General features: G+C 40.1%; 2 protein-coding genes across 5 annotated transcripts; one reads left to right on the top strand and one right to left on the bottom strand.

Annotated features, from left to right (window-relative positions):
- Positions 1 to 181: 181 nt before the first annotated feature.
- Positions 182 to 11,485, bottom strand: LOC109860149 (protein enabled homolog). Of its 2 annotated transcripts, XM_020439042.1 has the most exons (9): positions 11,211 to 11,485; positions 4,165 to 4,486; positions 3,813 to 3,967; positions 3,278 to 3,430; positions 2,331 to 2,392; positions 1,090 to 2,243; positions 749 to 940; positions 385 to 637; positions 182 to 275 (listed from the first exon to the last, which is right to left on the bottom strand). In XM_020439042.1, the coding sequence occupies exons 1-9, from the start codon at positions 11,213 to 11,215 to the stop codon at positions 247 to 249; spliced, it is 2,325 nt and encodes a 774-aa protein (XP_020294631.1). In that variant the 5' UTR covers positions 11,216 to 11,485; the 3' UTR covers positions 182 to 246. The 2 variants fall into 2 exon arrangements, with proteins under 2 accessions (XP_020294631.1, XP_020294632.1); XM_020439043.1 differs by lacking the exon at positions 3,278 to 3,430 and having other exon boundaries at positions 11,211 to 11,482.
- A 1,471-nt stretch (positions 11,486 to 12,956) lies between these two features.
- Positions 12,957 to 27,062, top strand: LOC109860146 (histone-lysine N-methyltransferase ash1). Of its 3 annotated transcripts, XM_020439037.1 has the most exons (14): positions 12,957 to 13,651; positions 14,806 to 15,207; positions 15,300 to 15,505; positions 15,606 to 15,725; positions 15,874 to 19,370; positions 19,554 to 20,167; positions 20,880 to 21,382; positions 22,060 to 22,481; positions 23,034 to 23,360; positions 23,462 to 23,634; positions 23,753 to 23,919; positions 24,014 to 24,208; positions 24,292 to 24,441; positions 26,100 to 27,062. In XM_020439037.1, the coding sequence occupies exons 2-13, from the start codon at positions 15,036 to 15,038 to the stop codon at positions 24,433 to 24,435; spliced, it is 6,540 nt and encodes a 2,179-aa protein (XP_020294626.1). In that variant the 5' UTR covers positions 12,957 to 13,651; positions 14,806 to 15,035; the 3' UTR covers positions 24,436 to 24,441; positions 26,100 to 27,062. The 3 variants fall into 3 exon arrangements, with proteins under 3 accessions (XP_020294626.1, XP_020294625.1, XP_020294627.1); XM_020439036.1 differs by lacking the exon at positions 26,100 to 27,062 and having other exon boundaries at positions 24,292 to 25,522; XM_020439038.1 differs by lacking the exon at positions 26,100 to 27,062 and having other exon boundaries at positions 15,013 to 15,207; positions 24,292 to 25,522.
- The last annotated feature ends 173 nt before the right edge of the window (positions 27,063 to 27,235 follow it).

A 27,235-nucleotide genomic window follows, 5' to 3' on the forward strand; every position in this document is an offset into this window, starting at 1 on the left:
ATAACTTACATACAAGTACGTCCAATATATATACGAATGTAATCGTTACTACATTCTCGCGAATATGTTTCAGAAACCTGTGTGCGGGTTTCGATGATATATCGTTCCGATATCTCAGTCACAAACCTCTAACGTTTTCCTATTTTTTTTTTCTTGTCTTCTTCTGTATCATTACTTTAGTTTTTTTTCGGTTTCAAGAGCTTTTGTCGTTTTTTTTTTTTTTTTACGTGTTCTTTAACGTTTTCTTTATCTCTTGTTGAGTTCTGTTCTTACAGCTGAAAAAAAAGATGTATTGCATGAGTTCAAAACTGCTTCTTTCACCTGCTCGTAAAAAACAAAAATTAATAAAGCTGCAATATCTATATATCGATAATATAATCGTACCGTCGATTATTTCCTGCTTCATCTTCTGGAATTCTTTGCGCATTTCTTTAATTATTTCCGCTTTGAAGGCCTCCATTTCTTGTGCAGTGAGCGAGACTCCGTCGTTGACTCCGTTTACCTTGAGCAGAGTATCTTCCGAAGCCGAGCCGAATCTCTTACGTACTGATTTCGGTGACTCGGCACCATTGGAAAATTTATTATTTGACGTATTGTTTTTATCCCAGGACTTTTTATCTGGCGAGCTTTCCGGTTCCTGCAAAAAAAAAAAAAAATTGTTGGATCAGCACACGCGCACGCGCGACTCTCTTTCTTTCAAGTTTTAACAAAACGATCCCAATAGCGCGCGATCAATGATCTTACGTACCACCTGTTCAGGTTGCTTCTTTTCAGCAGCAGCCCGTCGGCGTGCCAGAGTCTTAGCCATTTCATCCATCATGGAAGCCATTCCACCACCTCCGCCTCTTCCTAAAGTGCCATAATTGCCGCTCCCACCGCCGCTTCCGCTACCGCTACTGCTAGTGCTCGAGCCGCTATTCTCCGTTAGTTGCGATTGTTGCTGTTGATAGAAGAAGCGTGTTTATTGCACGTGTGCGTGCGTATCTTCATCATATATTCAAGATATGTTAACGTGTAACGTAATTCCGTTTCGCGCAGTGCGTGGAAATAGCAACTGTATTAATGCGAAGAGAAATTAAAGAAAATTACCTGTTTCTTTTTTAGACGAGCTTGTAGAGCGGCCGCTAACGAATTGGCGTCAGGAACAGGATCGTTCAGAGAACTGCTAGAGCTACCAGAAGCGGTAGGATTGTTAGCGTTAGGTACTGGTGGTGGTGGTGGCGGTGGCGGTGCAGCGGGTCCGGTTAGCGGTACCATCGGGGGTGGCGGCGGTCCGCTACTAGGAATGGAAGCGTAAGGATTAGCACTAACCGGGTGGTGTCCGCCGGCAGCATACTGATTCACTGAGTTTGACGGTGTTCCATACGGATTTGTGGTGCCTGTAGCAGGGACTGGCACCTGACTGGTACCGCTGTACTGTGCTTGTTGCTGAGACACAATATTAGTTCCGTATTGCGATTGACCGACAACGGTCTGCGCGACAGCGTACTGACTCGTCGGACCGGATGGCGGCGGACCGGCGGCGTATTGATTTATCGAGTTACTACTTCCATATTGACTACCAGCGCTGCTACTATATTGCGCCTGATTAGCAGTCGGTTGGCTGTATTGGCCTGTGTTAACCTGTCCGCCAGTAGCGTAACTGTTCGTCTGATTATTAGTACCGTAGAAAGTGTTTTGAGCGCCGGACGGCGGATACTGGCTCGGACTCTGACCTACAACAGCGTTCGCATTGTTTCCAGCGCTACTACTGTTACTAGTAACCGTGGTGGCCGCGTATTGAGCGTTCGCAGGTGCAGCACCGTACTGATTCGCCTGATTGGTTACGTAAATAGGTTGACATTGAGACTGCTGATTCGCAAGATTCGTTTGAGATGACGGTGATTGCGCGTATTGGTTCATCATCATCGGTGGCGCCGCGGGCGAATTAAAGTTTATCATCGCCGGCGGACATGGAGGAGCAGGAGGTGCGATTGGCGGTTGGGGAGGTGGTACCGGAGGACCAATTGCTAATACAGCCGATATTTGCGGAGCAGCCGGGATACCGGCTTGTATATTCTGTAGCGCCGGTTGCTGCTGTTGTGGCGGCTGAGGTGCCGGTGGTGCCGATGAAGTTCGATGATGACCGGATTGTTGTTGTTGTTGCTGCTGCTGTTGTTGCTGCTGCTGCTGTTGTTGTTGCTGCTGCTGCTGCTGCACAACTGGCGGGCAACTTGGTGATATAGGATTGGGACTGCTAGTTGCTGTAACATATGTGATATTTACTTCGCATGTGTATATATACTATACTAGAAAAAAAATATAATATCTTAATTAATAGTAGGTAATACCTTGGCTTTGTTGAGACATTCTGCGCTCTTGAATTATTGCTACATCTTCTCTGGTCATGGTTCTAAACAGAAATAAACAAGCGATAGTTAGTAGAATGATATATTTCGTCAATCCAGAATGCATTATTAAAACAGGCGTAATAAAATCAGCCATCTAGACTATCATACTAGACACAATCGATCATAAAGCATAATTCCCTAATTGTAATACATGTTGCAAATTAAAATATTCTGTGACTACTTTGATGAATATTTCAAAATATACACACAACAATTTTATAAATGATTAATAAAAAGAGTTTAATTATTAACGATAAATTTAATCAAGATGTACAGTATGTAATACTCTCCTTTCTTATGCTATAACAGTTTTTTCTATTTCACTGTATACTACGACAAAAAACAGAACGATCCTTTTTAAAAACCTAGTTTTTTAATCTTCACTAATTGCAAAACAAAAATCAGTCATACAAGTTGGCAATTTTACGGAAGCCGATTAATAGACATCCAGGTTGACAAGCGCTAGTGAACCGTCTATCTTTGTTGTTTTTCAATTTAATTTTAATTTATATCTCGGAAAGGAGGACTATTCAAAAGGAGATGAAAGAAAAGAAGAGAGAGAAACAGGAGCGAAACGGTCATTCTAAAATGCCTATATTCTTCAATCAGAAATCCTAGAGAGATCTTTATAATCGGTAATAATCTAATAACATAACAATCTAACAAAAATAATAATGTTATTGAATTGATTGAAATTTTAAACACATGTGCAATACATTTTCGTGAAAACGGAAAATATTTAATACAATTAAAAGCACTGCTTCTTGATGGATATTTTTCTGCGCGTGAAGTGTACTGAAGTTAAAAGTTGCATTAAAAAAATGCTCTTATTGCTATAATTTATGAAAAAATTGTGTTTATTAGGGGTTAAGAGGGCGAAAGATCACCTCGTGTGTCCACTGCCTGGTGAGCCATGCGAACAACCCACTTCAATAACGGTGCCGACGGCACCACTAATGGTCGCATGGTGATCGGGAGTTGTCTGACTCCCTGTAGGCAGATGGCCCAGGGACAAGGAGATCCGCGTGTTATGACTTTGACTGCAACCAGTCGGGACAGATGTGTGACTTTCGCTTTTAGATTAACGATAGGGAAGTTTAGACAGTTTTACGTTGCAATGAATTAAGTTCTATGACTTTTTCTGTGCTTTTTCTGTCTCCTATAACGATCGCGGAATCGCGAATAGCAAATCGCCTGGCGTGCTAACACATGGCAATTTGTTATATAGTATTAGTAAAAACTTTAGATTAAAAAAAAAAAATAAATAAATAAATTGCGTCTTTATTTGACGATGTTGCGCGAATAAACAACATTATATGTAAAAACGCTACATGTCGTGATAAAAAATATTCGTCACAACAGTTGTGTGCTGCAATATGTTTGAAAAATAGGAGAAAAACAAATAAACACGGAAAAGTATACCTGTATCCCATATCTTCTTCGTGCTGAGCGACTGGTTGGCTCTGCTGCTGCTGCTGCTGCTGCTGCTGCTGTTGTTGATAGGCGGTCTGTTGTTGAGTAACTGTGGTGGTTGTCGGAGCGAGACTCCTTGATATGTTGCCACCGTTGCTTAGCACCTACGCAAGAAAGATGTACAATTACAAGTTAATTAAGGATAAAAAATCGCCAATTACGACAGTATCCAACAGATACAACTTAAAGTCAATATTCCAATGAAAACGTAATGTTTCATTATTTTTTTTTCTTCTAATCGAAAGTTAATTTCAATAACAAGACAATTGTACGTAATGTAAAAGAAAAGAATGTAAATTACATCAAGGGCCTGAAACATCGCCTTGGCGAAGGCGTCGGCGTCGTCCTTACTGGAGAAATTGAGTCCGTACACCTGTTTGTTATCCCGCCATTGGTGAAACGTTCCCGTCGCCTGATTGTACTTGAGCCCTCTGAGTATCGCGCAGTTAATAACGATCTCGTGATCCTGCAGTTTTCTCCCGACTACACGGAACGTGTTGTTCACCTGATGATGGTAGAGCTGAACCTTGGATAGGCCGGACGAGCTACCGCTTGGTATCCATTTTTTGTTCACGTCGTCGTACACCATCACCGACGCACGAGCGGATGATATGCTCACTTCGCTGCGAACACACAAAACACACCGAAATTTTTTGCTTGCCAGTCCAATTGTTCGACTTCTCCTACGCGCGCTCGTTCGTCGATTGCTCGATATTTTTTCTCGATTTCGTTGTGTCGCATTATATATTAGGTCTACCGGAAAATTCTGTCCGTTTTTGGAATAAAACAAAATACAAATTTTTCTTACCGTCAATAAACTTTATTAAATAATATAATTTCCATTATTATATTAATGATTTCTTGCCAGCGTGAGGACAATTTGTATATCCGATTTTTAAAAAATTAAGAAAAATTTGTATTTTGTTTTATTACAAAAACGGACAGAACTTTCCGGTAGACCTAATACATACGTATCGAAAGAGAAATTCTTTCTCAAAAAGAGATGCTAAGATTAGACGGTTTTATTCAACATTTTACACAACTTGATTTAATTTTTGGTCTGTAAGAATAAAAAATAGATCGTAGATCAAAGTTCAGACAAATGTTTCCCGATTGCGTGTGTATAATAAATAATCTTCCGATACGATAAGGTCTCGCGACAAGATCGTATCTCGTCGAGCCAACACCGAAAAAATTATATTCTTGTAAGTAGAAGATTTTATACTTAAAAAATCTTCTTAAAGATTTTAGATGATATTCTTCTGAAATTAAGAATATATTCTTTATTTAAGAATATAGTCTTTTTCGATAGTGAGATATATATATGTTTTTCTATAGAGGCTGTTTATATTCTAATCAGTATATATTCTTATCAATGTTACTATTTAGAGGATTTTTCTCTTAAAATAAGAAACTCTTCTTGGCGCCTATTTTAGTATAAAATATACTTAAAGTAAGTGGGATATCCTCAAAACAAGAATACAATTTTTTCGGTGAACATTTGGAAAATTACATCGTGTGTGTGTGTGTGTGCGATGGAATCCCACATGATAGCCAAGATAATTTGTTCTCGTTGAGCAATTGTCGATTCGCGTCGCCAATATCATCAAAGATCGCTGGTTATTACATTTCTTTCCCAAAGAAAAAAAACACATACTTTGAGAAGAAAGCCTCTTGCACAATGGACGAAATAGCGATAGCGATAGAAATAACATCAGTTTTAAAGAGTTTATATTTAAAAATAAAGGTAGGAACAGCGGAATCTAACATACAAAACTACACATGTATCAATGCAGATGAGAAAATCGGAATAAGCAATAGCGATAAAATTTCCGACGAGTTGGAATTCTGTGTTAAAAACTGTGTTATTTCTATCGCTATCGCTATTCCTTCCATTGTGCAAGGGGCTGAGAAGACACTTCTGACCCGTGATCTATTAAAGAATGATCCAAAAAGTGTCGTTCCGCGTACACAAATATAACGTACTAAGTATTTTTTTAAATATACTTATTTTATTTCATTTTTTTTAATATACTTATATTTTATTTATTGTTATTTGAGTATATTTAGATGTGCTCGAGAATCAATTCAATTTGTAACTCGATATATTTTACATGTAACTCGAGATCACTGATTTGTAAATTTCCGTCTCGGATATTTAAAAATCAGATCTCTCGAGAGATCTGGGATTTAAACCACCGGTCAAACGAAACGGAAACGGAGAAAGGTGAACTCACTCCGTGAACAAGTGTATAAAAAGTAATTCCGAAATGATATCCGCGAGTGTCCGCACAATCGCGGAAGAGCTCTCGCATGCTCATTTGGCTTTCGCTTTCACCGGGGCGCAGTCCGCGCTCCCCCTCGCGTGTTGGCGAAACAGGAACAGGACGAGGTTAGCACGTGACGTGAGATATATCTCCCTCACTTTCTCGACTGTGTTCTTCTTAGTCTGTAACTTAACCTTCGAACGGCGGATGATCTTAACAACGCGCGTGCAGGGCGAATGCTGGGTGTTCGCATAAATCCGTGTAGCGAAATGTTGCTTTTAAATCTTTAGAGAGCCGCTCTTGCGGCCACTAAAGCGATCAAAGCAACAAAAATCGGGAACTTGGCGCAACATATATGTAGGTTCTGCACGCATAAATTTTATGTTAAACAAATTCAAAATTCTAAAGGAAAAACTGCCGGTCGTCCTCCAAAGACTAAAAAAGACATTCGTCCGTTTCGTGATTCGTGACGGGCGTGAGCGGTAGAAAGTGTGAGGGAATACGCCAATGTTTATATACTTTGAACGATTGTGACTTAGGAGCCGACGTGCGTCGGGTTCGAATGAACTCACGGTATCCGCCGGGCGAAAGTTAAATAACGATATTAAAAATTTGTTATCGCGCTGCGTTGCGACGCATTTTTGTTTGTTGTTCGCGCGAGGATCAAAATCGTGTTGTAACGCGCGCGTTATTAAACAATTACAAATATTAGAATCTCGCTTCGCTACTGCGAGCGTTAACATACACACACACAGGTCAGGCGGAGCAAAGCGGATTGATAACAACGCGCGCAACACACGCCCGCTAGGCCGTAATATTCATCCGGTTGTTCCGAGAACGTTTGCGTTGCAACATATATATCATCTCGAAAGAAAGAAGGGAGGTAACACACAATAAAGAAACAAAACGGATATCGCGATAAACTTTTTTTTAGACACGCAATCGCGATTTACAGTCGCGATTAAGCATTAAAACCCTGTATTAAAAAAAAAAAATATATTAAAAATACACATTGTTATATAAATTATAGATTAAAACGATAAAAATTTTATATTTGTAAATACTGTTGAAAATTTTCTAGAAATTATTAATTTAAATTAAATTTTGTAAGTTTTTAATAGAAACTGCGAATCCGCGCGCGTTTTGACAAATATATAGTCCGCGACAGTTGTTATTTATGACAAATCCGCGTGTTTTAACGTAGTCAAGAGTGCATTAACTTACAAGCGTGTTGCACATGTGTGCGCAATGAAGAAAATCAATCTTTTCTTTTTGTTCGCGGTAAGTTTTTTTCTTGAAGAATTTTCAGAGAAAAGCAGTTGTTTTCGGCCCTACAAATCTACAATCGTCCTTTTAATCGCACGGTGCGTTCGTGTGTGTGTGTGTGTGTGTGTGTATGTACGCAAGAGAACAAGGAGAAGATATGGCCGTCCGAACTAAACCTCCGTGTTGAAGGGCAAGGTGGAATGACGCGGAATTGAGCGGAAGTCACTCGCGGCCTTCGCCGCGCCTTGCCTCAACACGCTCGATAACCGGTGTGACCACGTACATATACAAAATAAAGTCCTGAAATCACGGGATTTTCACCTCAATCCCCGGATCAGAAAACAGCATCGGATGCAGCAACGTTGATTCTTTTGACACTTCGAATTCGATTGTTATTCTTCGTATATGTATTCTTTGTCAAATCAAATTTTTTCCACGCGACGGTAACTCATTTTGGCAACGGATATATATCGCGATTTAGACAATTTTGTGCGTGTAATTACACACCGGGAGATAAAGTGTGGTCGCGCGTTTTATTTTTTTTTATTTTTTTTGCAAGAGTCTTTTGTTCGCGGCGTGAGGTTTTGCGTGACAAAATCAGAGTTCTCAATCGTCAGAAGCGCTGACTCGTTGTTGCGTTAGCGCCGCGATATGAAACGCAAAAAATTTGCGTAACTTCCCGTATTTGCGAAACTTTTCTTCAATCTGTAAAATGATATCTTGCTGATGATAAATTTTCGACGAAGGTTTTCTTTTTTGGATTTTAACATCGATCAATTGTCGTCAACGTCGAGATACAACGTAGTGATACAAAACAAATAATAATATTCCAACGTGCAAAGTTGAAGACAAATTTTGCGAGAACAAAATGCGGGTCACGCGCGCACATTTCTATACAAAATAAAAAAGTTATTTTAGTAAATAACGCGACCTAAAACTTCCACCAAAACCTATTACCAACTTGATAAAAACCTATTAAAGATCTGTTACAAAAGAACTAAGTGGATTTTATTTAAAATCCTATTACGGAAGAACTAATGTTTCTGTGTATTTACAAACATGTGTGAAAACCCAAGATAACGCAATCAGCTGGCTGATTCGAGCGATATTAAGGTCAAACAAAACCTTTTCACGTGTGTTGTAAAACATGCGAACTAATAATGCGCACATATAAATGTATTTTCATATCAAAACTATTTTTAGCGAATAAATCTTTCTCTTTTCTCTCTCTCTTCTCTTTCCTTCTTTCTTCAATAAATTCGCACTGTTCGCAACCGAAAGCTTGTGCTTCGCAATGAATAAGAAAAGTCCAGGGTTAGGATTTTTCACATTACCGCTTCGGTTCTCTAAAATATATTTTAAGTCGGAGTTTCGTCGAGCAAAAACACGGAGGTAAGGGTATAACTAAGTACTCGGTAGCGCCTCGCGCCGTCATGCAGTGGCTCTCATTCGACGGATCGTTGCTTTCACGTAGTACCCACTTGGCGTCGAGACGCTACCCCCGCGTCTCTCGATCTCTATGACGTGTAAAAGCACATATTATCGGATTAACGGGGTGAAGTCATCCGTGCAGTTTCACTAGGAATTCTATCGATAACTCTCTTATCTCTCGTTCCCGATTCCTCGTGACTCACTCAGGTAGTATCGTACAATATCCGATGAGTAACTTGTTTATAAATTTCCTGTCGATAGAAAAAATTATTACACTTGACACCCAATGTATTCAGATATTCCGAGTGTGTGTGTGTGTAATAACGAAACAACAACGGGATTTTTTTTGTTTGAAACAACGAAACATAAAAATTTTTGCGTATAATATTCCGACGCTAAACGTAAATTGTGTTTTTCTAATACTAAAAAATTGCGATTAGATACGGCATTTCCTTTTTCGATTATTACATTCCTTTCCTTACTCACTCGTGCAATTTTATTCAACATTATTGAATGACATGTGTTTTTACGAGATTATAAAGAAATAAAAATGTGATTTTCCCCGAAGAGACTTCCCCCGAAACTGCGTGTCTCAAGTCACGCGTGCAAATCACCGCGGATCTTCAATCTCACGCAGTTTTGCAATCTTCGCCGGGCTTTTGCATTACGCGTCATGAACGAGCAAAAGCAAAACTTGAAACGAACACGTTGAGAAAGTATCTTTTTCATCGTGGTTTATTCATCATCGTGTAATTTTTCAAACATCGTGTAAATACTCGCTTTGCTGTTTACACACGCAAGAGAACATATATCGATCTCGTTGAAATCTCTTTCGCGCGAAATAAAGTTTGAACTTTTCTCTAAAAAAGAAATTTGCGATGAGAAAATAATAATTCAAAGCCTCTTTAAAAAGAGGCAAACGTCGCCGCCGCGATAATAAACCTTTTTCGCTGTCGAACGCCAACGAAACTCCAACATTTTGAAGAACTAGTGTAAAAAAAAAAAAAAAAACAAACATCATCACGCGCGAACGTCTGTGTTATATTTCTTGCGAAATTGAGACCGACGGATTATAAAAACAAGAGAGACACGGCGGTGTCTTCAAGACAAACGCCTCAAGATTGAAAAATCCGGGACGAAGAGAAAGAGAACGAGAGAGGAAGACAAAATGTGTGTGTGTGTGTGTTTGTGTGTATGCAAAATGCAACTCACGTACGCGACATGTGAGACAAAAGAAGGGCAGGAAGAAGGTGCGCTTACGAACAAACGAACGTAAACTCCGCCGCCTTGGGGGGCTACACACGGGAGACACAAAGATATAATCCTTAAAAACCGTACGTAAAAGCCGTACGTGGAACCAGGTTCGCAAAACTTGTAAGTCACGGGGGAAGAATTGACGTAAACGTATGTGAACGAATGTGCGAAACGGTCTTTACGTTTGCGTCAATGATCGCATCGTCGTTGTGACTCCTCGCATCCTCCTCCGACCTGTGACTTCGTCGGCCACGAGCGATTCTTTTGTGTTTTTCCCGGCCCTTCGAAAGAAGACAGGACGTCGGCGACATTTCTCTCTCGCGAAGCGTTCGTCGAAAAGCAAACGAAAGAGAGAGAGAGAGAGAGATAGCGTCGTCTTTTGTAGAATAAAACGAGAGTGTTTCTTACGTGTACGTGTACGTGTGTGTGTGTGCGTGTGTACACGCTTGTCCTTATATTGTCGTCCGCTGCAATTCGCGTTATCGCTGAATTGTATCGTTTTTTGTTTTCGAAGCCACCGGAGGCAGGTAGAGACAAGATAGACACGGGGAGGGGGGGGGACGAGGACTGTAACGTCTCTTCCGGAGTCAAACTGGGATTTAAAGAACTGGGATCAAATTGAAGAAAAACGCGTGCCCGCCCTCGACGCGTGATCGATATCGTTGCGCGATCCTTTAACATGCTGCTGCTGCTGCTGCTGCTTAACATCCGCGCGAGAGGATGTGACAAATCCGTGAGAAGAGAGAGAGCCGTCGTGCGATAGCCGTCGGGGGTTCCGAGGCGATTATTACGGGAGTAATAACGAAATAATCGTCCGCTATTAAACCGTCGCGCGCGTCGTGAACGTTCACGTTTCTTTACGGCGACTCGTAAAACTCGACGGCGCGGATCGGCCAGAAGAAAAGCGACGGAGTCGCACAACTGTCGTGAAAAAAAAAAAAAAAATACACACACACACACAGAGATGAGAACCCAGAAAAAGCTGGGTTCGAAAGCTCTGAGCTGCGCTTGGTTTTCGCTCGATTCGTTTTTCAATACACGCACACACGCACACACTCTCTCTCTCTCTCTCTTTTCTCCCTTCACGGGGATGCTATCTCTCTTTCTCTCTCGATGTTGTATTACTCACTTCATGTTTGCTTGACCGGTGAGCGTGTGCTATGCCTTCATGCAATCCGTGTTCCTGCTCCTGCACAGTATATCACCGAGCCCATGAAAACACACGAGATTCGGACAGGACTTGCGGTAGTTCGACATATATAAATAACGAGAAGTAGAGAAATATCCACAGCGCGCAGCACCACTAACACCACTGCGCCACCCTGCACATCTGACCGGCCATATTGCCGATTCTGAATTCCTACTCCCCTACCACCAGCCGGAGACAGTGACTCCGGAGCAACACATGCGGCATACGCGCAATCTAGACGCAAGACCCACGCGTTTGCGAGCGCGTCGCCGCGATCTAAGCGACACCTATCCGCACGTACTTGCACCTCCTCCTCCTCGTCGGACTCGTTCATTTAAAACACGATATACATGTGTATTTCTCTAAACGGCCGATTTCTTCATACCTCTCGATAGCTATCCGTCTGGATAAATTTCTCTGAGAACCAATAAGGAGAACCAATAAGGAGAACCAATTTTGGGAGATATCTTCTAGATAAAATTATCGAAAACTTATCTAGAAGTGAAAAAATTGACTGTTTAAAAAATTCGTTTTACGAATTATCACAGAGATTTTATTGAAAATTTGATCGAGGCAAATGTTTGTTGTTAAAAAAACAAAATCAATTTTTTTTCATTTTTGATTGATCAAATTCAAATTTCCGCAGTTGGTATATGACATTACGTTATCGGCGTTTACGGCCGATTTCTTTATACTTCTCGATAGCTAATCCTTTGGATAAATTCTTCTGAGAACCAATAAGGAGAACCAATTTTGGGAGATATCTTCTAGACAAAGTTATCGAAAACTTATCTACAAGTGAAAAAATTGGCTGTCAATTTTTAAACAGTCAATTTTTTCACTTCTAGATAAATTTTCGATAACTTTATCTAGAAGATATCTCCCAAAATTGGTTCTCCTTATTGGTTCTCAGAGAAATTTATCCAAAGGATTAGCTATCGAGAAGTATAAAGAAATCGGCCGTAAACGCCCGTAACGTCACATACCGCAACTGCGGAAATTTGAGTTTGATCAATCAAGAATGAAAAAAAATTGATTTTGTTTTTTTAACAACAAACATTTGCCTCGATCAAATTTTCAATCAAATCTCTGTGATAATTCGTAAAACGAGTCTGATGCGGATCCGGATTCGAAGACGAAAATGTGACGACTGCTTTCAAACTTAAGAGGCAAGACTCGAGCAAATCAACCAATCACAAACTAGCTTCTTCGGATTCACGTTCAAAAGAATGCCGATATGTTATTGGTTGATTTCCTCGCGAGTTTCTTAACCCGATTAATTTGTTCAAAACTGGTTCAGAAAAAAAAAAAATTAATCAAATGTCACATACCGTTTTCGACCGGTTACAAAAGTTGAGTCGCTATCGGAGTCGCTATTAATGACGTCACTTGGGTAAATCGAGCAACGCGATTGGTCGATTTGTCAAAGTGACATCGCTCGCGGCAGCGATTCAACCCGGTCGGCGAAAAAACCGGTCGAAAACGCTGTTAGTATTTCTGTTTGGAATGTCAATGCGAACGAGTGACAGAGAGAGAGAGAGAGAATAAAAGAGAAAGATGCGTCACGCGACACGCACGCGTTACGTGAAAAATACGTGCACGACGTATCCCTAAATTTTCATGACACACGCAATCGCCGACGGGTTCCCCGCACGCAAGTTGCGTCACTCGCCGCGACGCGACGATAGTGTCGCGTGTGTGTGCAAGGTGCTGATTGTAGTGTTGTCGCGAAATGCGATGCGCGAATTCGCATTTCGCACGAGGTACGCGCAATTATATATCTGATACCGCGATAATACTCGGAAAAACGCACAATCCGCGTTTAATAGCGGACGACGACGTGTGACCACCAACCGAGGAATTCGTCGATCGGTGCGACGCGCACTCTTCCCGCACGGCGTCAAAAACGTACGAGTTTTGCCGCACAGTGTTACGGTAACGTCGCCGTGAAACGCCATTTTGTGATCCCGCTGACGGAGACGTAAACATCGGACTTTCCAATTGGGATTCAGCCGCGAACGGAAGGATCATTTCGTCGACACGCCGCCGAACCGATCTCCCAGCACCTGGCCCGACGTTGGTCTCGCAATTCTGACAATCAACGCGGCGCGCCAACCGCCTCATGTCCGATTAACGCGACGACGTTTCGCGCCAAATCCCCGTCTCGAGCATCACGCACACCTGGCGGCATAACACCTAGCGCGCGAGACGAAGAAACAGCTGTCGCGCGTTGCGTCGCCAATCGCCTGAGCGACGTCATCTCGCTCGTTCTCGCGACCGAACAACGCCGCTCAACCTCGGAGTCGTGGAGATCTGCGAGCGAATTCGAATTAGCGAGCGAGCGAGCGAGATTTTATGTTTCGCAGCTAAAACTTGCGAAGGTAATCGTCGCGCTCCGAGATCTCTCTCCTGCGAGCGTTGTGTTATCCGATGTTTACACATGATACACGTTAGACGATGTTATCGAAAAGTATTGAGTCATCAATAAGACAAGTATAATTTGACGACGTTTTTCCGCTTGTCGATAGTTCGATGATTGAGCTGCTGTTTGTTTTTCTTTTTTTTTTTTTTTTCTCATCTGAAATTATTCCGCGATTTGTGGAATTCGCGCATTTGTGTACAATTTGAGGTATTCGTGAACATTGGTGAGATATGCGTGTATTTAACGTACGATAAATAGAGAAGAAAGAGAGAGAGAGAGAGAGAGAGAAGTTGAAAAGCAAAAGCTTACTGTTCTACTTTTCCATAAACTTTTCACACACGGTGAAGAAACAACACGAGAGGTTGAGAGCCAACTGCAAATTCTGCAAACTTTTAGTTTTTGATATACATTGAGATCTGACATAATTTCGACACGGTGTTTACTTTTTGTTCTGACAAATATAAAAGTTAGATTTAAGCTGGCCCAATCGCTCGTTGGGTGTTGAACATCAGCATTCTCTTAAACTTGGAGATGAATTGAGACAAGTGTCTAGGTTTGAGAGATGAATCCAGGACCATCTTGTTGCGTTCTAGAAAGTGATCTTGATTTCTTGGGAGAGTAAAAAAGAAACGTTGACACTGATGTAACAAAATTTTTTTACATAAGGAGAAAAAACGAATAAGAAGTAATTAAAATATAGCGTGACAAAGCAATTTTTTTTTGCGGCATCGTTTCTTATGCCAATAAAAAGGGTTGTAAACCTTTCAACTTTTGACTCACGAGCGTTTTATCACGCACAGATTTTAAAAACGCTGCGGTAAAAATATGCCTATCCAAGTGTAACGTAACTGTGTAAATAAATTGTGTAGCTCTGATGATTTGTTTCACAATTATTTTACCGCACGGTGAAAAAAATCGCTTGTATGTTTTAGGTCTCAATAATGTTTTACATCGTATGTGAAAAAAAGAATGGAAAAGTTTAAGTTACTATTATTTAAGTTGCTCTTTCAAGTTTAAGATAAACTTATACATTGTAGTATATATCTTTTAGATCTAAGACAAATATTGCGTCACAATGTTTTTTGACTAATGTTATTTGTTTTTGCTTTCCAGAGTTACAGACTTCAATTTCTGTGTGAAACAATATTGTATTAAAAAAAAAAAAAAAAAAAAAAAAAAAAAAAAAATATGACATTAGTTATTATTTATATAAATGAATATTATATATAAACTAAGCCCCGAAGAGATGTGCTTTTTGGTATCGTAAAGAAGCTTGATGAGTGAACAAAAGTATAAGGAATGGTATTCTATTGGATTCAGCTGGATGTTAGATAAGCTGAAAAATGTCTGGTGACTCAGGATGGAATGCCGTTATTCACCATCCCTCAGATTTAGAACTGCAAAACTGGAATTGGGAAGAAAACGATGGGGAGCAAGAGAAAGAGCTTCCCTCGACTGTTGACATGGATGCTATAAAGGGTGGTGGTAGTTGGGATCCTGCTACTGAGCCTCATGGTAATCAAAAATCTTGGCGGTGCCAAAAATGTGCAAATTTTGTGATATAAAACTTCTTATTTAAACCTTTACATGCAACTTCGAAATTACAGGGACAGATTCGATTGATTCCGAAGAAGATTCTGATTCCGACGACGAAAGCTCTGGTGGAAGCGAAGGCAGTTGCTCATATTCAGATTCTAATTCAGAGTCAGACGACGAAAGTAGTGGTGACGAAGAGGATAGCGTATCTAATTCGGACTGCTCTTCGGAACATAGCGAACAAACTTTTTCTATTCAAGAAACCAACTTCGAACAAGTATATATTGAATCGCATTGTTTTTCTAAAAACTTAAATGATCAAGAGAGTTGATTCGCGACAATTTTGGTAAAATAATTTGATTTTGCATGTTTTGCAGGGAGCATTGAAATTAAAAATTACCATGAAAGGTCCTAAAAAGGAGGAGGACAAGATTAAATGCGAAAAGAGCCGAAAAAATGTTGGAAAGAAACTCCAAAAGGCCAGTCATGAACACAAGGTAATTTATCTGTGTTAGTAAAAAAAAAATATGTGAAAATATATTCAATTATGATAAAGAATATGTAATCACTTTGTTTATACTCTGTTTACTCTATTTAGTACGTAACAAATAAATTTATATTACACGTAACTAATTTTTGTTTTAGTCCTCAGAATGTAGTAGCGAAGATTCGGACTCGTCTGTGAGTCCTGTGACGTCACAACAGACACAGCAACAACAGTCGCAACATCATCACTTGCCACTACAGGAAATTAATCAAGACGATTTAGCGACAATCTTGCCACCGCAAGAGCAGGAAGAGCCACCGTTCGACGGTTTTGAAGATTCCGAGAGCGGTCGGTTGGTTTCAAAGGCGATCGAGCGCATGTCGCTCGGTGCGGACTCTGATACGAGCGAGACCGGCACCGTACCCGTATACAGTTCCACTTTGTTGCAACAGTTCGTCGAGAAGACCGCTATGTTGTCGGAACCGCGAAAAAGGCGCAGTAAATGCGGCAAGAAAGCGAATAACGATAACGAATACACGTGCGTGTCGAATGTGTCGCCTGATTCCGGCATTCAATCAGTGGATAACAGTCCGTTACATTTGGCGATTAGTCCTGTCAGTCCTCCAGCACCGACCCAATCCGCAATTCAACCGTCAATCGTCACTAAACCGGCGGTAAATGTTGATCGAGTTTTGTATCCTCCTAAACGGAAACCCGGCAGACCGGCAAAACCAGTGTCCACGCAACCGCGCGGACCTGGTAGGCCACGTTTAAAACCGGAAATCGTCGAGAAGATACAAAAAATAGAAAAGGCTGAGAAAGAAAAGTCTTCAAAAACTCCAAAGACTCCCGACAATCAACCGGTCGAAAAAAAGGAGAAGGAATCATCGTCCGCAAAGAGCGTCAAGGAAGATGCGTCTTCGCCCAGAAAACGAAGCAATGCAAAGCCCGTTTTGTCGAAGGAAGAGAAGGACGACGCGCCTCCAGCGAACAAAAAGGTAAAAGGTAAACCAACGACGACGTATCAGAAGAAACGTTTCGGCAATCCGGTGAAATCCCCGCAAGACAAGACGTTAGTCAAAAAGGCCATAGGAACGGCGAGTTCCCCGATGCGAGTCAAGTGCCTGAGTAGATCAATGGCGAGCAAACTTGTTCCGCAATGCGACGGCAGGAGCTGTAGAAAAGTGAGACAAGACAGAACTTGTGTGTCTACAGTCAAGACCACGGTTCCGTTGACGCGACAGAAGCAGGCGGTGTCCTGCGATCATCAGGTTTCCAGCGATCAGAAGATACGTGGCGCCGGTAAGAGAACAGGTTCGAAAGAGAACAGAAATAATGCGGCGGCCGTTGTATCCAGGAAACAAAAGAAAACCGCACCCTCGGCAACCAGGCGGATTTTAAAGGAGAACAAATGTAACAAAAAAATCACACCCGGCTTTGAGACTAATGGCGTGGGCGTGCAGACATTGATATCTTTGCCTGTTAGCGACATATTAAAAGCGGAGAATGTGAGCCGCACATCCGGCAAGTACGACAAGACGAAAGAGTCGACGCAGCACAATCATTGTCACAAACATCATCATCACCATCATCACAAGCATCGCCGAAGACTGCTAGCCCCGCCGAAGAATCCCATTCGCATCGATCCGTGCATTCTCCAGGAGCTGGAGAAGTTGGTCGACGAGTTCGCGAAGTCGTGCAGCTTGGGTAGAAACAACGCAAGCGTCAATCAGTCCGAGCTGCCGCAGATCTTTCGCGTGAAGAAGCTCACGAAAAAGAGAAAAGGCGGCGGCGGCGGCGGCGGCGGCGATACCGGAGCAAACGACGATCAGAAACTGAAGCGACGCTTGAAGAAAGAAAAGATATTGGCAAACGCTGACTCCAAGAGTAGCGCGAATACGAGCACAAGTTCGAATCCTAACGAGCAGCGGTTGCCACTGAAGAAACGTCACTATCACGTGTCGAGTCCGCACAGTTCACAGAGCTCGAACGCAAGCTGCACGGACGCAAACGTGAACGAGTCCAATTCTACGGAGAGCCACATAGAAGAGGCGATCGAGGCCACCATTACGAGATACGGCGGCGGTAGCGGCGACGGCGGCGGCAGTTCCAATTCATCCATCAACGAGGAGGAAGCTCTGCCGGTAACACCCAAGAAAAGACCGAGGGATACCGAGAACTCGCTATCCGAGAAGCAAGGCAGCGATGAGGATAAATCGACGACTGTCCACGCGGAAGTTCAACCGCGCCGAAAGAAGAAGATCGTCAAGGATCTTCGTGTTACCATCACGAAATTGCTGGCCGATAATCACGGTGGTATCGACAAATCGGACAAGCCTACGGACAAGAGTTCTAAAGTCACCGCGGAGAAATCGAGCAAATCGGAAAAGACAACGGTGGAAAAATCGGTCAAAGTTGACAAATCGGACAATAAAGGAGATATCGAACACGTTCGTGCGGAAAAGAGCATAAAAGTTGACTCGGAGATGCACGTGTCCGACGTATCCGACGATTGTGAGACCGTTGTCGAGAGCAAGACGGCCGAAATCGGTAATTCGAGTGTGCCAAATATCATGAACAATTGCGACACCGCTACGGGAATTCTCACGAAAAAGAAAGTTCGAAGACGGAAAACTATCAATCGCACGGGTTTTCCCACATTGAAGAAGAAGAAGAAGAAGATCGTCGATTCCTCTTCTTCCGGTGTGGCCAAGTCGGCGGCATTGACATCTGGATCCACCAAGGATCAAAACATATCCGACGATATCGAGGACAGCAAAGCATCTTTGATGACAAATGACGCTCGGAACACTTTGATAGAAAATAACAATACCAGAGGAAACTGTAAAACAGACGCTAAGAACGCGAACAATTCCGGTACGGTGCAAGAAACGTCCAGTCGAAGTGGCTCGGACGACGTGACGGAATCCTGTCCGGGTCAATTACGCGTTCGCAAGGATCTCGTTGAGTCGGACAGTAGCGTACTGTCTGAAAAGTTGTACTCGAGTCCGGTTAAATACGAGAAAATACCAGATTGCAGGGTCTACGATGAAAACACGTCGCTGGTGGTGTCCCTCGAACGTTACAATCATAATCAACGTATCGCCGAGCTGAACGAGGAAAACTTGAGAAAATTGGAACGCGCGAACGCTCAAGCGGCGGCGAACGTCAAGATGGAATTGTCCGGTTGCTTCAATAACAATCACAAGAAACGACGAAGTTCGACCAGTCCTTTCAACACGTCCCTTCACGGAAGAAACGTGAAGAGACTGAGAAACGCGGGCTACGACACGGAGAGCGAAGCGCCACCTAGCAGCGACATAACCAGCGAGGATCAAGAGGTCAACAACAAGAAACCGGCCGTTTTAGCGCACAACCGGAAGAAACAGTCGAGGTGGAAGAAGCGGTACTTGCAAACGACGAACAATATGTTCTCGGAATGTAAGAAGGATCTCGAATCCAAGAAGACCGTCGATTCTGATGCCAAAAGAAAACTTCTTGTCTGTGATACGCACTATACGGAGCAATTGCCCGGTCTTACCGGGAAACTTCTGCGACAGAAAAAAACACCGTTTCAACTACAGTACGATCTATTGTGGCTGCACGATCAGTCGAGACTATCCGGTCGGGATCTGGTGCCGTCGTGGAACTACAAGTGAGCGAGAAATTTTTAATTTATTTTCCGTTCCATGTATAGCAATCGTAAATCTCTTGCAAATTAAATAAATGATATTAAACACAGATCTTGTTGTGAATAACATTGGTAAATATTTTACAAATTACACAAAAGCGTGTTACGTAATCCATCGTTACAATAACATTTTTTTTGCTTTTGCAGAAAAATTCGGACTAACGTTTATTACGACGTCAAACCGACCACTCTTTACGAGGCGCAAGCCTGCGAGTGCAAACCGGAGGCCGGTTGCGGTGATGACTGCATCAACCGCATGGTGTTCAGCGAATGTTCGCCCCAACTATGTCCGTGCGGTGACAAGTGCGAGAATCAGAAGATTCAGAGGCACGAATGGTCGCCGGGATTGCAGAGATTTATGACGGAGGACAAGGGATGGGGAGTAAGAACACAACAAGCCATCAAATCTGGAGATTTTATTCTCGAATATGTGGGCGAAGTTGTATCGGAGAGAGAGTTCAAGTCGCGAATGGCCACCAGATACGCCAACGATACGCATCACTACTGTTTACATTTGGACGGTGGTTTGGTAATCGACGGTCATCGAATGGGCGGTGATGGAAGATTCGTGAATCATTCGTGCGAACCCAATTGCGAGATGCAAAAATGGAGCGTTCTCGGATTACCGCGTATGGCGTTATTCGCGTCTAGGGATATTAAACCGGGAGAGGAATTGACGTATGATTACAACTTCGCGCTCTTCAATCCGTCGGAGGGACAGCAATGTAGATGCGGTAGTAACGTCTGCAGAGGTGTTATAGGTATATCGACAGATTGTTTTACAAATAATTGTTTTTGCGCGTAGGGGTAAGAGATACAGTGATTGGCCACTTAAGGAAAACTGCACTATATAGAGTGAATTATAAAATTAAATTTTTAATAACTTGAAGTAAATCTTCAGTACTACTAGCTCAAACAAACTATAACAATTGTAAATAAACTAATAAATTTATTAGAAAATTTGAAAAATTATTCAAAATTTGATAAAATATTTCCTATAGTCAAAATAGACAGTTATTGGCCATATGAGTTCTGTTAGTATCTGTTTACATAAAAGTTAACATAATAAATTTTTTGTTTTGACTTATGAAGATGTAGTAATGAATATTTTATTTATAACACATTAAAAACTAACAAACCTACTTACATTTGTATCTATAACTCAAAATAAGAGGCCAATGACTGTCATATGGTTTTCATAACCTTAAAACCAGTGATTGGCCAGTTGGCTAATGTTTGTCGTATAACAATAAGTGTTTTTGAGCTTCTTAAATACTATAATATTACTTTTATTCGGAGCAGAAAAACTTAATTAATATTAAAATGTTTATAATTTAGAATATAATGATAGTATTTATTTATATTTGGTACTTCTTTACTACATGGCCAATTACTGTTGGGAGGCCAATAACTGTACTGTTTACCCCTATTTTTTTGGAGATTTGTGGAAGTATCTTAATTTAAAATTTACAGGTGGAAAAAGTCAGAGGGTGGTGAGGAGCGTTCCCTCGTTGCCGCTACAAGTGGAACTTACCGAGAGAAGATCGGTAGGTAGACCGCGCAAGAACATTCGGAAGTCGAACGCGGTACAAGCGGTTAACTCCAAGAGCATCTGTAAATCTCGCAAAGTGGGCGATCCAACTCTAACGCACAATATACCGCAGCCAAAACCCATGTCGTATCAGCAGCGATGCTTCGCCCGCGATCATCATTGTTTCTTGCTGAGAAATCTCGAGAAAGTACGACGGCTTAAGTCGGCATCGGTGCAACACGTTCAGTTGCAAAACGGGAAAGCAAAGGTCGGCAACGCGACCGCCACGAAGGAGAAAACTTCCGGCGAATCCAAGGCGCAGTCCGACGCGTTCTACTCGCAGCTAACCGCGCTGACCAACACCAACGCGCGAACCGTACGAACACGTAGACTCGCTCAAGCACAGGACGATCCGGAAGTACACAAGACTGCAAAACTAGCTAAGGTAATTTGTCATTTTTTGAAAATCATTTTGCCAAAAAAAAAAAAAAAACTATTGCAATCTAAATCGAGATATCATGTATTAAGAGGGTACTGGATACCGACTATAGAAACCTGTAAATCGACGTTTTAATATTTCGTTTTGTGCCGTATTTACTGCATCAAATCCAAAATGCTTCTACAGAAATAAGTAAATTATGCTAAGAGTTTGCTGTTGTTCTTTGGAATGTCAAAATTCAGCATAAATTTTTTCTTATACAGTTTTCTTCTATAACCTCACCATATTCATGTATATAAAATTATTTCTAAGCTTATGTACGTATTTACACTGAACTACAGCAATACGTACGACACAAAACAATCTAATGAAACACTCAGAATATGATTTGGTTGTCTAATTGATGCACAAAAAGTAATATTGTGATGATGTGTATTTGATACCATATACTATCATTATGAATGAAAAACAAGTTCAAAAAAGCATTATATACCCATTTTCAAAATATTTATATAGTTTTGTATATTTATTTGCTTCTGTAGAAACGCTTTTAATGTTGTGCAGTAAATAAAATTAAAAAATAAAGAAATTTAAGTTATAAAAACGTCGGTTTACAGGTCTCTATCCAGTTTACAAGCCGGGCTCCAGTACCCTCTTAATTTTTTTGTTCATTTTTTTTATAGGTATTGAAAGATTTGTACACAATTGTCGTAACGGCGAATGACGAGAACGGTCAGCCGTTGTGCACTCCGTTTATGACTCTACCTCCCAAAAGAAAATTGCCAGATTACTACGAGAAAATAACAGAACCTATCGATCTGAATACGATAGATCAGAGTATCGGAACTGGTCATTACAAGACCGCGGAACACTTTGATCACGATATGATAAAGCTCTTCGACAACAATGTGAGATTCTTCGGCAGAACGTCCGAGGTCGGAATTGCCGCGGCGAGACTTCGGAAGCTGTATCTGGGAAGTAAACCCGATTTCGTGGACGCTATCACAGACGCGATGGGTTCTCCGCCTTCGCAGGGTTTTCTGCCACCTCGTGGCTCAACTGCCGGAGAGGAAGATGTAATCAGATGTATTTGCGGACTGCACAGGTAAAGCGGTAGTTTGCATCGATATCGGTCTAATATACAGGGTGTCCCAGAATTGCCGTACAATCGCTCGTAGGCAGGTAGAAGGAGTAAAACTGAGTCGAAAAGTCCTGAACCATTTTTTTCTATTATTTATAATAAAGGAGTAATTATTGAGTAAATCAGGCCAATCAGCGCAGATCTTTAGCCAGGCACACGTCAGTAAACTGCGCGGAGTGCTCACACACACCAGGCGCGTGGCTCACTGACGTGCGCCTGGCTAAAGGTCTGCGCTGATTGGCCTGATTTACTCAATAATTACTCCTTTATTATAAATAATAAAAAAAAATGGTTCAGGATTTTTTGACTTAGTTTTATCCCTTCTACCTGCCTACGAGAGATTGTACGGCAATTCTGGGACACCCTGTATATCTAATACAAGCACGTATGTAGAGCGAAAAAAAAAGTAGAAGAGAAGTACAGTTATATTTATATTTTCTTCACATTTTTTTTCATTATTTATATATTTGTTTTTAAAATTATATATAATAGTTTTGTGTGCGTGTGTTTATACAGAGACGAAGGTTTAATGATTCAGTGCGAGCGATGTCTCGTTTGGCAACATTGCGACTGCGTTAAAGCGGACACGAGTGTTGAGTCTTACCTCTGCGAGAGATGTCAACCTCGTGAGGTCGATCTGGAAATTCCGTTGGAAGGCGAAGACGACGAAGAGGACAAGAAGCATTACGTGACATTGATGCGAGGCGACTTGCAGCTTCGGCAAGGCGACACGGTGTACGTTTTGAGAGATACACCCGACAAACATACTTACAAAACCATACAGAAACCCGATTATGAGCAAATGGACATATTTAGAATCGAACGTCTGTGGAAGAATCGCGAGTAAGTTTTATATACCCCCCCGTTATGATGAAGTAATTCTAATGAGTGGAAATTTATTATTGATTGATTTTGTTCAAAATCAAATTATCTTCAATTCGTAGAGGTGAAAAGTTCGTGTTCGGACATCATTATCTGAGGCCACATGAAACATATCACGAACCAACGCGAAAGTTTTACGTGAACGAAGTTGTGTGCGCCCCGTTGTACGAGGCTGTCCCTTGCGATCTCGTGGCCGAACGATGTTGGGTGTTAGATCCTCATACATTTTGTAAAGGTAAACAATTATTATTTAATTATATACATATTTCTTCATCATCCCGCTACTCGCGAAGGTATCGTCGTTCCGTTATCAAAACTTAATTTATATTTTCTTTTTTTTTTTTTAAATTAAGGACGTCCAGTTGGTTCCACACCTGAACATACTTATGTGTGCGAATACCGTGTTGATCGCGCGGCACGACTGTTCACGAAAGTGGCCAGAGCCAGGCATGCGGTATGCACAAAACCTTATGCATTTGAAACCTTCCCACAACGTATAAAGCATTACCGCACCTATTTGGTAAGTGTGATTATTATTGTGTATCTAGTAAGATTGTTATTTTTAAACATGACATATAATATTTATCAAGTGACAATGTTATTTATTTTCACAGCCTCATAGTTTGGATGGAATCAAAATGTCCAAAGACAAAAAGAAACACAATCACGAAGCAGATGGAAATCAAAAGTCAGAATCTGGCGATAATGTGAAAACGCATAACAAAGAACTTAAATGTAATAATAGAACTAGACACAGGTCGGGCGAACTTTTAACAGTTTCACCGTCTACGTCAACATCATACGCTCAGGTAATCGATGTCGTTGAAAACTCTAATAATCATTGTGTGATCTCTGACTTGATAATTTTATTTGTGTGGTTTTGGTTTTGCAGAGAGAAGAACAGAGGAAAAAATTAAACGTTATTCTACTTAATCTACTCCAGAAGATGCCGAATAAAAAAGATCCGTTAGATTTGTCGTTCCTCTTAGAAAGCAACAGACGAAATCGCAAAAGACCTGCTGGGCTTAATCCGTGACCGTAGGTAATACTATCACAACGATAATATTATAGTGTACATAATATAGACTAATTTAGAATTTATATGTGTACATACCGTACAGGCAGCGTAAAATGTATTTGCTTGTTGAAAAAAAGTTGTATCTCTCAATATGTTATTGAGACATTATTATGGTTATAACTTAACACGTGAAAAAGATACTTTCATATCACTGCCTGTACTATACATGTATACATATAAAAATCTTATAGATCAATAGATTAAATAGTTACTCCAATTATTCTAAACTTTATGTATAAATCGAGAGATAAAATTATACACACCTCCTCTCTGTTATTCTCAATGAGAAAAATTATGTAAAAGAGAAGAACCTTTCCTTTTCAATACACTTTGACCCGTCCACTGATACTGTTACTACATAGCTACTATATCGCTATATAGTTACGCATGCAAGAATAAAATCTGTTTATACTAGAAAATTCTATCTTGATCTTTTTTTTTCTTTCTTTCAACATTCGTATTATAGAAATGATTTATATAACATATATTACTTGGTTCTCTCTTCCGACCTTTTAAGTAATATAATAAAAAAATAAAGATGTGTTGATTAGCGATGATGAAGTACACAGAGAATTATGTTGCAGGCAATGTTTAGATTTATTTTAGAATTGTTATGTGCAAATAAAAAACAAAACTTTATTTACAATTGGGAGTGTTATAACCGAGAGGGAAGTTAAACTGATTCTCTTTTCTATGAGTGACTAATACATTAATGTATAAGTGCGACGTCTAAATTTGTATAGAGAAAATTTGTACATTTTTTTTATAGATATCATATAGCTATAAATGTACAAATTACACATGTCATAAGAGAATTGTCAAAAAAAATAAAATACATATAGGGCGTTACCGTCTCATTGCATGAAAGAGAGGACTGCGTAAGAGAATGCGAATTAAAGATCGCGTGTATACTTGAGTACATGAGAGAATGATGTGCTTTATATTGCACAAAAATAATATATTTTTTCATAATCCTACTGTTATTTGAATCGAGTGTAACATACTTTCTTCGCTTTATAAAAAAAAAAAAAAAAAAAAAAAAAAAGAATCTTTACTAATATATGTATTTAATTTATTGATATTGAATTCTTATAGTCAAAACTATGAGACTGGGTGGGTCGCAGTGATTCCAAAATTGTACATACATACTCAGGATTCTATATATTTATTATTGCATTACACATTATGGTAGATATACATATTACGATAAATGTGTTTGATATATATGTGTGTATATATATATATATATATATGTATGTATATATATATATATACACAGAGACACATACATATATACAACTATGTATGTATGTATGTATATATATATATACGAATCTTATATTTTTTCCCTTTATTATATAAAGACTATCCTTACACATATATTCGATCTATTTTTATCGAAACTTTTGGTATTACGTTTATTTTAACGTAAGACGAAAGTATCCATCAAAGAGATTCAATATTTACGCACAATGTGCATTAACATTGGCCATAACATTTATATGTAGCAGCATGCACACGAAAAATATTTATTTTATTTAATTATGAGAGATGTTTTATTTAATTATGAGATCTATGTTGCGCTTGCCATTTACATGTGTTTGATATAATTTTCTTTTTAGGATGTTAAATACGTATTATTACGACTTTTGGGTACTCTTGTGTTACAATGTGGCGGCCGCATCGAGTACCCAGGAGCCTTAAATAAGTATAAATCATGGAGATATTTATTATTTTGTGTAACAAAAAAAAAAGAAGAAATCTGTTCGAAGCTGGCCTTCTAAGATCGTTGAAAAGAACACGCGGTGTGTGAGAGATGTAAGTTTTTTTTTCGAAACTTTCAACTTATTCCGATCCAAATTTTTGTTGTTTTTAAAATTTAAATCCCACAAGAAACGAAAAATGTTATCATCACGTATATCCCATATATACAATCGAATCATGTTGATCGGTTATCTTTTATGTGACGTTAAAAATATAAAACTTGTGTAATTGTATCATGATATTGGACAGCGTTTACAGTGTTATTTTACTTTATGAATTTACGCATCTGCACACACACACACACTAGTATTACACACGCATATTGATAGCTTCCGACTGGATACGTAATTTCGAAAGAGTTCATTGACAACTGTAAAGAACGACAGACTTGGTTGTGTTCACGCAGCCTGAGGTAGTTAAATTGCATAAAAATAAAAGAGAGAGAACAAGACAAAACAATCTTTCTTTATTCTACGTCGAAAGCTACGTCGGTATTATAGATAATAGAATTAAGAATTATGATAGAATTAAATGCCGAGCCTAGCTGTTGAGCGTTGAGGATTAAGTTACTCGGTCGATCAATCTAGCTAATTCCAATGAAATATAATCGGCCGACTAAATTTAATCGGAGACGATCAAACTGGTTCTAAACAACATTCGAGTAGCGTAGGATCGGAACGCCGGTGGATCGGAATCGATAAAAAAAAAAACTTAGTGATAAAATCGCAAACACAGGACCTCTGACTCACTATATAATTTCAAATTAGATGCACGTGTAAAAAATATGTAAAAAAAAAGAAAAAACATTTTTGTTTAATATATAATTTAATTATATATATATATAGTTATTAGTCAAAACACGAAGGATATAAATTTAATTGATTTGGTTTTTTTATATATTAATAAATATATATATTTTTTTTCTGTAAATTTAAGCATCCCGTAAAGACTTGGATATCAAACTGAGAGAAAGCGCTGTATCAAACAACCATAT

The sequence above is a fragment of the Pseudomyrmex gracilis genome, unplaced genomic scaffold, assembly GCF_002006095.1.
Source record: "Pseudomyrmex gracilis isolate BER0280 unplaced genomic scaffold, ASM200609v1 scaffold_337, whole genome shotgun sequence".
In the NCBI taxonomy this organism is placed as follows: Eukaryota; Metazoa; Arthropoda; class Insecta; order Hymenoptera; family Formicidae; genus Pseudomyrmex; species Pseudomyrmex gracilis.

Bases quoted from the DNA above. Each gene is read 5' to 3' on its own strand.
- LOC109860146 (XM_020439037.1), top strand. From the start codon at position 15,036: ATGTCTGGTGACTCAGGATGGAATGCCGTTATTCACCATCCCTCAGAT. The intron at 15,506-15,605 runs GTATATATTGAA...CATGTTTTGCAG, and splicing joins AAGAAACCAACTTCGAACAA to GGAGCATTGAAATTAAAAAT. The intron at 23,361-23,461 runs GTAAGTTTTATA...TTCAATTCGTAG, and splicing joins CGTCTGTGGAAGAATCGCGA to AGGTGAAAAGTTCGTGTTCG.
- LOC109860149 (XM_020439042.1), bottom strand. The intron at 2,393-3,277 runs GTGATCTTTCGC...ATTTCTGTTTAG, and splicing joins CCAGGCAGTGGACACACGAG to AACCATGACCAGAGAAGATG. The intron at 2,244-2,330 runs GTATTACCTACT...CATATGTTACAG, and splicing joins AATGTCTCAACAAAGCCAAG to CAACTAGCAGTCCCAATCCT.